This window comes from Myotis lucifugus, unplaced genomic scaffold (assembly GCF_000147115.1).
Source record: "Myotis lucifugus unplaced genomic scaffold, Myoluc2.0 scaffold_158, whole genome shotgun sequence".
NCBI classification, from domain to species: domain Eukaryota; kingdom Metazoa; phylum Chordata; class Mammalia; order Chiroptera; family Vespertilionidae; genus Myotis; species Myotis lucifugus.
The window spans coordinates 2,548,272-2,558,305 of record NW_005871206.1 but is presented as its reverse complement, the minus strand read 5'-3'; the positions used below and the strand labels follow the sequence as shown (position 1 = coordinate 2,558,305).

General features: G+C 38.2%; 1 protein-coding gene across 3 annotated transcripts in view; it reads left to right on the top strand.

Annotated features, from left to right (window-relative positions):
• Positions 1-10,034, top strand: part of RNF43 (ring finger protein 43) — a 77,193-nt gene that overhangs the window by 10,187 nt on the left and 56,972 nt on the right. Inside the window, exons 1-2 of one of the 3 annotated variants that reach the window (XM_006095618.3) lie at positions 6,562-7,110; positions 8,159-8,799. In XM_006095618.3, coding sequence (XP_006095680.1) covers positions 8,548-8,799 — 252 coding nt within the window. In that variant the 5' untranslated portion in view covers positions 6,562-7,110; positions 8,159-8,547. Of the gene's footprint in view, positions 1-6,561; positions 8,800-10,034 lie in introns of those variants that run through there. The other 2 variants (XM_023759601.1, XM_014461676.2) reach the window with 2 other exon arrangements.

Below are 10,034 nucleotides of genomic sequence, written 5' to 3'. Positions count from 1 at the left end.
GGCATGGATTTGGTTTCAGTGGTTTTAAGGCTTAATAAAATGAAATGTTTTTATCAGCTTTCCAAACTTTTTTCTGTATATGAATACAACAGACCAAGGAGCTAGATCTCCCACTCTCCTCACATGCCTGCTGCCTATCAACTAAAGCTATCATCACAGACTTCGGTAAAATGGAAAAAGATAAAATAAAATCTTTGTGTGAATTAGGCAGTAAGGTCTGGCACATACTAAAAAGGTTCCTGACTAGCACCTCAGTGTTTCAGCACCTTTAGCATGATAAATTTCAATCAGTCAACAATAAAGTGAGCGTTTCAACTTGACTTGTGTCTTGATTGTTTTTACAATTGGTGATTATTAGAAACCTCAGTCATTATGATTTTTAATCATAATAATAAAGTTCAAAAGAGAATGTACTCTTTTTTAAAGAATCTGACTTTTTCAGAAAATGTGTACTGGCTTTTTAATTTTTAAATTTGCACTTGAATAGAGATTTTTAAAATTCCATTAAGGATAAGGACAATTCTTTTTTTAAAAAATATTTTTTATTGATTTCAGAGAGGAAGGGAGAGAAAGAGATAGAAACATCAATGATGATGAGAGAATCATTGATTGGCTGTCTCCTGCATGCCCCCCACTAGGGATGGAGCCTGAAACCTGGGCATGTGCCCTGACTGAGAATTGAACTGTGACCTCCTGGTTCATAGGTTGACGCTCAACCACTGAGACATGCCAGCCAGGCAAGGATAAGGACAATTCTTGGCCATGTTTTTAGAAACCTAGTTTTTTGGAAGAGGATGTATGGTCTTCAGTAACTGTAATCCATCCAGATGTGAAAGTAGATCCCAAGGGATGACTTGTGAGACTAGGTGGTAGATGTCAGGGAGGTGGGCGGTTCACTACCAGTGATGGCATCTCTGTGAAGGTTGTGGTATGTCAACCCCTGAGAGATAACTCCAAAACTTTAAAGCCAAAGAATAATTTATATTGCTTGTCAATTTTGGTGACATAAATTCAGTATATCAGTGAACTAAATCACATAGAGCTGTTTGGTTTGATCCGGAGTATCTCAGCGTACCCAGGCTCATGATACATATTATCTCATTCCAAGATCTTGGAGTTTCCTTAAAAGAGGGCAACCACATTTATATTTTTTTCTTCTTTCAACTAAATGTATGTCTGAACTCTTAGGCTTGATTTTCTTAATTCCGTTGTAAGATTCAAGTAGGAATAAGTTAGGCAAAGCCCATTAGTAGCTTTCTTTTTGTTTAGTTAACTTTCAATATAATTTGGCATATGTCATATATAGTAATGTTTAATTTGCATTATTTATGCTTTACTATTACATGGCATACATAAAATAAAAATATTAAACCATAACAGACTTTATTTTGTATTTTTAAAGTTTTCATGTATAATACACAAAAGCAAAAAAGTTTATCTTTAAAAATATCAAGTATCACATCCATAGTCTAGTCCAGTGGTCGGCAAACTGCGGCTCACGAGCCACATGCGGCTCTTTGGCCCCTTTAGTGTGGCTCTTCCACAAAATACCACGTGCGGGCGCGCATGTACAGTGAGATTGAAACTTCGTGGCCCATGCGCAGAAGTCGGTATTTTGTGGAAGAGCCACATTCAAGGGGCCAAAAGAGCCACATGTGGCTCGCGAGCCGCAGTTTGCCGACCACTGGTCTAGTCCTAATTATAATTACTTCTTAAAGCAACATTTGTCTTTTTTTACAAATACAGCAGCAGGTGGTAAGACCTAAAGTCTCAAACACATTGCTTACAGTTCATAATACAAACAAATGTATATGTCTCAAATCATATTTTAGACAGTTTAACTTAAAATGCATAGACAATTACATACATTAAATTTATTTTTAAGTCAATGAAAAAAAATAACACCAAGAAAAAAAAATACAGAAAATCTTTATAGAGCACAAATAAATCAAGTTTACTTAATGGCAACAAATCAGTATCTGCTAATCAATGACAGACAGTGAAAGTGCCTTCATCCAGGGGAAAGTAAAGAGGAAAAACATCCCATTACTTTGCATGCTTGAAAAGTTATACTGACAAGACTATAATCTTGGGAAACATTAACTTCTTACTTTAAAAGAATAAAAGAAGGTATAGCATACTTTGCTCTTTAAAATGCCCAAAGGCTGGTCTATAATCACCAGTAGGAATACCAAAGTATGTTGACGTAGGTTAAACTAATAATGGGCACACTAATGAATTCTGTTATGCCACCCCTAGACTGGGACCCCCTCAAGGACAGGCATTCTCTTTCATCTCTGTATCTCTGCATCTGGCAAAGCATTTGGATCACAGACATTTAAGTGCCTGTTTCTCAGAAATAGAGAAGATTGCCAGAAGATTGCATGGCATTTCTTTAATACTGATTATTTTATTGGTAGTTTTTATTTTACTTGGAAGAATTCTGAAAATAAACAACGTCTTCATACTAAATATTGCTCTATTAGGATTAAACGAGTCTTCCTTGAAACACCCACCACTTTCTATGCATAGGGCAGTGTGATTTGTCTGAATTTAACCTTCTGCTTTTCAAAAACATTAGTAAAAGAGCTGGAGGAGAGGACCATGGGAGAGCTCAAGGAGATTAAACAGCAAGGGCCAGGTTGGCTTGAGCTCTCCAAGATGACAGAGTAGCCAGACTATGATCTGGAGACCTTTGTGAACAAGGCGGAGCCTGCCCTGGCCCAGCAAGCCAAGCACTTCTCAGCTCTGCAGCTGGAAGAGCAGGCCAGTAAACAAATAGGCAGCAAGAAATGGCCCCAGTGATGACTGCAAATACAGATGTTTGGTTTTAAAAAAAAGTCTTGAGGGAAGGCAGGGGAGGGTGAGTGGGTGGGAAGAGATAAATCAATGAACTTGTATGCATATATGCATAACCCGTGGACACGGGCAATAGGGTGCTGAAGGCCTGATGTAGGGGTCAGGGGAGGGCTAGGAGAGGTCAATGGGGAAGAAGGAGGCCATATATAATACTTTCAACAAAGATTTTTTTTAAAGTAAAGTAAAAGACCAATAAAAATATTTAAAAAAATTTTAAAAGTCTTGTCTGCTGCTGCATAATCAATATATAGCTTTAAACAAAACAGGGCTGAGGAATCAGAGCTGCAAGCAGCCATCCTCAAGCATGAAAAAGTGTCAGGCCAAATCCAGTAAAAACAAGCCAAGATACTAAATTTAAGGTGTCTTGGATTCTTGAGAACTGAATGTGTGAATATAAGATCTATAGTTTAATTTTTTGTTGTCATTTTTTAGGTTCAACATTTCAAAGTTTAACATTCAAATTCCAGAAACACTATTCTTAAACACATCTCAACTATCTCCATCAAATTTACTTTAAAATTCTTGTTCTTAAAAGTCCAAATGCCAGTGTATTCCATACTTCACATTCCCTTAAGATTAACAAGTAAGTAGTCATCCATAATCTTAGCCTAGCATGACTTACTTTTTAAAGCAAATTATTCCCTTGTAAAGAGAAAATAAATCTCCTTAGATGCTTCCCCCACTGAAACTTCTGATTTTATTTAAACTCCATCCTGTACCTAAAAATACTTTTTGCCCAGAGTACCCTCAAGAATTGAGACACCTCTCCCTGGATTTGAGAAAGGATGCTCTAAAGAATTACAAATATAAAAGCAAATTCTGTTCTCTTTGATTTTCATTAAAACATTTTTTTTAAATCCCCAAATATCAGTTGGAAAGTCCTTAGAAAGCAAAGGTTAAAATAGCAGTACTGTCTGTTCTAACCGGTTTGGCTCAGTGGATAGAGCGTCGGCCTGGGGACTGAAGGGTCCCAGGTTCGATTCCGGTCAAGGGCATGTACTTTGGTTTCGGGCACATCCCAGGAGGGGGCGTGCAGGAGGCAGCTGATCGATGTTTCTCTCTCATCGATGTTTCTAACTCTCTATCCCTCTGCCTTCCTCTCTGTAAAAAATCAATAAAATATATTTTAAAAAATAGCAGTACTGTCTAGGGCAGTATGGGTCACTAGCAAAGTTAATATACATATTGGGAATAGTAATTCCAAATCTTGTGTTCATGTCCTTAAATCCTTTAACAAAAGATTTTCTCCAATAACAAATGGGCTCCTCAATTACAGACTTCCAAACTTGCTACCTCTTCTTCTTTTAGTCAAACATCCTTTTTAGTGTTACATTAATTATTGCATCTAAGGCCAGAGTAGTCAACTTAATCTACTGCAGGACAACCAAAATAAGCATAAGGAGAGATATCTTTGCTGCCATCTTACTTTTCCTCATTTTATGCCTCCAGTTAGCTGACATGATACTGACTGATTATTTAAGATATGACACTTTCTAAGGCTACCTGCCTTGTGAATTGGAGGTTACCTTGACAATAGGCTCCCAAAGCGTTGTACAGGTGTATATAGCTGCCACCTGGCCTTGCAAGGAAGTGAAAGATAAAAAGACCATTGGTGCCACTATGTAAGAAATGTCTAACAACATTCACCAGCCTGAAAATATCTAAACAAATTAGTTTCAATTCTGGAAGCTTGAATCTATCTTCTACTTTAAAGGGAGATTTAAACACTGAAATGTTCCTCCCAAAGGTGACCATCTTGTTTTGGTAAAAGGAGGTAGCTATCAAACCATTAAATTGGCAGCATTGGGCCCCTAACAGACTTTTAAAAATTTCTCTCTAGAAGAATTAGATCTATTTCTATTCTTTAGAAAGGAGCTATAGAGGTCTATACTTGAATTATGTTCTTAATGTCCAACCAATGAAGAAAAAGTGCTAAGCTAAGAATTTACATTAGAATTTATCTCTCTGCTCTAGGTTAGCTTTATTAGGCCTAAAAGGTCAAAACTATCCCCATAAACTTTAAAAAAAATTTTTATTGATTTTTAGAGAGAGAGGAAAGGAGAGGAATAGAAAGATAGAAACATCAATGAGAGAGGAACATTATTAATTGGCTACCTCTCCCATGCCCCACACTGGTCATTGAGCCCACAACTCAGGCATGTGCCCTGATTGGGAATCGAATCGTGACCTCCTGGTTCATAGGTTGACGCTCAATCACTGAGCCACACCAGCTGGGCTCCCCAAAAACCTTCTTTAGGGAAAAAATGCTCAAGGTGAATAGACCACTCATAATTTTTTATTTTCAGAGGCATTATGTCATTTAATCTTTACAATAAGCCTACAATGCAATTACTATCCATATTTTACAAATGATCAATTTGTATAATTCATTTGCACAATTAAAAAAAAACTTTTAAGATTGATGTTATGTGCTTCTTACCACAATTTAAAGAAGCACATAAGAACCTGTTTTAAGTGTACAGTTCAGTAGTGTTAACCACATTCGCATCATTGTACATTTGTACAATTTGGAAAGATTACTGGCAGCAGGTCAGAAAATGTCTAGCCACAGTTAAAAATAATCTGGTAGATTTGAAGACTCGAATTTTAGAAACACATTAGAAAGGTTCCTGGAAAGGTTTTAGTTCATGAATGTGACAATTAGCTGAAAATTAGTTTTCTTTTTGCCTACCTTCTTCTTATTAGACATACATATTTTACCCCTTTGCTTGTACTCATGACATAGACTTACTTGCAGTCTTACATTGAGGGCATAGATCTGGTCCATAGTATTATTGCACCTCCCAAAGATGTGAGAAAATGACAGATTCCAGACCTCTGACATCAACCTGATCTAAAAGTTCCATTGAGGCACGGTTTAGAAACAAGCTATTAAATTTAAATTAGTAAGAGCTGAAGAAAAACTATGCATAAAATAGAGTTCTTGCCAGGGTAGTAGACATAAGAGCAATAAGTCAGTAAGCATTAAAGCACAGGTTCACTTTATTCTGGCTTTGTGCCATTTATAGACACTAAAACCCAGAAAGAGCAGAGATCTCTTAGAACTTATATTTGCAAAACCCTTAGTTCATTTATTATTATTATGAAATGTATTTTTATTGATTTCAGAGAGGAAGGGAGAGGGAGAGATAGAAACATCAATGATGAGAATCATTGATCAGCTGCCTCCTGCACGCCCCCTACTGGGGATCGAGCCCCGCAACCCAGGCATGTGCCCTTAACCGGAATCGAACCCGGGACCCTTTAGTTGGCAGGCGGATGCTCTATCCATTGAGCCAAACCGGCTAGGGCTGTGTCTATTCTTTTTATGTTCTGCTGTTCTTTCTTTTTTTCTATTTCTTTCTCTTTTTTTCCTGTTTATTTCCTCATACCATCATGCTCTCTTAGGTGCAGAATCTGCTTAGGTATCTGTTTGAGTGGCCGTGATTTACATGTGGTAGCTGGTTTACCCAGAGAAAGGAATTGAGGATTGAATTGGATGCAGTTTGGCTGCGGTTCAATAGAGGGAGCAGAGGAGCTGAGAGAAAAAGCCAAAGAACGTGTCTGGTTCAGTGTGCGCGCCCAAGCCCGGGCCCTAGCCAGCCGGAGGAGGAGGGGCAGGGCGAGGGGTGGTTGCCTCTGGCTGCTCCACCCTCACTTTGTGTCAGCAGGTAGAGAGCGTGATTGCAGTCTCAGGGGAGGGAGGCCGAGCTAGAACACCAATTACAAACCACAGGCTTCCTCCTCTAGGGAGTTGATCCAGAATTGTCTTTCTGGAAGAGAAGCACTCGAATCCTTCTGAACTTTCCAAGTCCATCCATGATTCAGAGATATTGCCTTCTCCCTCTGGGATTTTCTGTGTTCCTGGTAGTGAATTGTTGCTTTGCTTCTCTTCTCTTTCAAGATTTGATCATTTTATATGCTGTTCGGGGAGAGAAAGAACTTTTGTTAGAAAGGAGATTTCAGAAATGACTTTGGATCCTCTATAAGTGTTTTAGAATTCCTGGGGACAGTAGCTCTAACCCTGGAGTAAGTTTCTGCCTTTGACCTGCATGGATTATCTTTTCAGGCTGTGGAATTTCTCAGCACCTACCTGCAGTGTGGGGCACTTGGTTTGGTTGCCGAGTAAGAAGGTGGAAGAATGAGCTGTACTTGGTTAAACTGTTGAAATCTTTTTTGAGCAGGATCTATAAAAGCATAATTGAATTGGTTTCACCCTCGTGGATTCCAGTGGGCCCGACAGCGCAACAGGTTTGCAGATTTCTTTTGAAATTCTTTTTTCCTCCCTCTGCCTCAGCAAAAGAATCTGTATAACAGGTTCATGTTCAATTGCTTGGCTCTTCAGCAATTATTCTGAAGACTTTATAAGATTTTAAAAATTTGACCTCTGAACACAGTGGGCTTTGTGGTTGGAGTGCATTTATATTTACTTAAGGGTGCACATTTTAAAATCTTAGAATAAGATTTTTGTTTGTACAAAGACCCTGATTCTGAAGTGTGCTTAGAAATTGCACAGATCTACCCTGCTCAGGCTTTTTACTTTTCCAGGGCATTCTACTTAGAGCCTGTAGACTAATCACCTCCTTACTCCCCCTATCTTTTATACCCCACCCCCTCAAGGAATTTAAAAACGTGTTAGGAATAGTCCTTTGTTTTACTTATGAACCTAGAAAATTACAGATTATAAAATCGGGATAATAAAGTAGTTTCCAAAAGCATCTCATGGGAAATCAAAGTGCTTGGCATTCTCAAGCAGGAGAATACAAGCTGGAATCCCTCAGCGAGAAAGAAAAATAAAGATAGAAATACAGTTTTTAACTGGGGAAAATAATTGGAAAGCTAACCTTTTCAAATAGTCTTCTCATTTGAAAGTTGGAAAACGTTGTGAAGTTCAGGATTATCCTGTATATGAGAAGACATACAAATTACCACCTATTTTACAGGCAAATTTGGTAGAACATTTAAAAGTTATAGTATATTTTAAGTTCATGAAAAATATTCTAAATTTAACGGGCCTAGAACTTTGGCCACGTTGAAATACAGTTCAGTGTACAAACTTTTATGAATACATGTTGTAGCATCTTTGGATATTTCTCCAGGTGTGACCTGAAATGTTCTCTCTCCTTCCCTGTTTAAAATAAAAATTCTCTGTGATCTTTAGCCTTTTACCACTGACAAATTATGTCGCTTAAAAAGGGCCGTGTCTTCATTTTTTACACTGGAGTTTTTCACTCTCACCTTTAATGCATGGCCTTAGTTGTTTACTTTGCCTTGTTTTGTTCATTAACATTGGGTTTAGTGGCTCTACAACTTTGATGCATATGGAAGACCAGCACCAAGAGATCTGACATAAAAAAAAAAAATTCAGGATGTGACATTCAATCTCAAGCAAAGTTGGAAATTCCACAGAGAAGTGGTGATATCTTACTAATAATAGTGAAGATGGGAGAAAATGACATACCTGCAGCAGAAGTGGGCTGAAAACACCCTCTTCCCACCAGATCAGGAATGCCACCTGTTCTTGGGAATATATTTTAGAAAAAGGAAGGGCCAAAACTGTGACTTGGGTTTCTGAAACCGAAGCATAAATTCTCTCGTCCTTCAGTTGTCTGGATCTGAGAACCTGCGTTTGGAATTAGCTAGTGGAAGCAGTATGTATGGCCGAAGTGCATTGCTGCAGCTGGTAGCATGAGTGGTGGCCACCAGCTGCAGCTGGCTGCCCTCTGGCCCTGGCTGCTGATGGCTACCCTGCAGGCAGGTTTCGGACGCACAGGACTGGTACTGGCAGCAGCGGTGGAGTCTGAAAGATCAGCAGAGCAGAAAGCTATTATCAGAGTGATCCCCTTGAAAATGGACCCCACAGGAAAACTGAATCTCACCTTGGAAGGTGTGTTTGCTGGTGTTGCTGAAATAACTCCAGCAGAAGGAAAATTAATGCAGGTAAGGATACCTTTCTTCTATTTCACTTTCCATCTGTTTGGAATATGTCTTTCTTCTTTTGTCTCCCAAACCAAATACTATTCAAGGGCTTCTGTTGCTTAGCTTTTTATTTGTTCCATCTTTCAGTGATGTTGCCTCATTGGCATTCTAAAGCAAATTCTTATTTTATACTCAAGAAGAAACATATAAATCCTACATTTTAGAAGATCATCTGCTATTTTTAGCTCTGCTATTACATTGCCTTTTAAGATGCACAATAAGACCTTTCTTTGCAAGTGTTACATTCTGGACAGTATTTTTTGATAGATGAAATAAATGGGCTTGTATTTAATTGAGGATGGTACTTTATAACAATGTTTGAATTTGAAGTGAGCACTAAGAAGGTTGCTTTTAATGGTCAGCAGCACCCTGGAGCATATTGGATCACTGTGTCACTTTTAAAATTCAGTCAAGCTTGAATGCTCTGGCTGGCTTCCTACCACGTGTGGCACCCTATTGCTAAGCCCAAAATGGAGAGGACTAGATTACAAAATGGACACAAGGGGCCAACTTGCCTCCTGGTCACTTCGGTCTTGTCTCCACATAGTTTTATTATTTTCAAAATTTAATATGTTTTTTATTGACCCACAAAGTTTTTTGGACACAGCTTCTCAGGCTTTCAGGCTGTGAATTTTGCCTATAACTCATTCATAGACAAAATAACTCTTTATGTGTTGAATTTATGAACGGACCCAGGCCATAGCATTTCACAGGGGAATTGCTCATTCCCCATGTGAAGACAGAGCCCAGAGGGCTGTACCTTTTTAATGTGTCTGTCCAGTGTCTAATTCCATAAAGTGATGTTGTTTATTGGTTAAATTTTATTTGTCTCTTGCTGTAGGTCTTGGACACAGGTTAAAATGTCGTTAAATATGATTTATCTCAGTACCCAAGCTCAGATTTTTATTTTGTGATATGAACAGAACCAAAGTATTATAGGAATTTAAATTCTGGTCTATTTTGAGAGAGAAGGTGAGATAATTTAACAAATTATAGAACTCTCTTTTCCAAACATGCAATTCTACATATATGATTTAGTGGTTTTTCATGACTGTTAGGCAATAACTATTTTGTAGCTGGGATACGTGAAGTGGAAGAAAAATTGGGTGAAATGGACGGCCCTGCTATTTAGAAAAATAAACAGGGGAAGAGAATGTATCTGGAAAAATGGCATAATAATTTTTGGATAAGAGTAT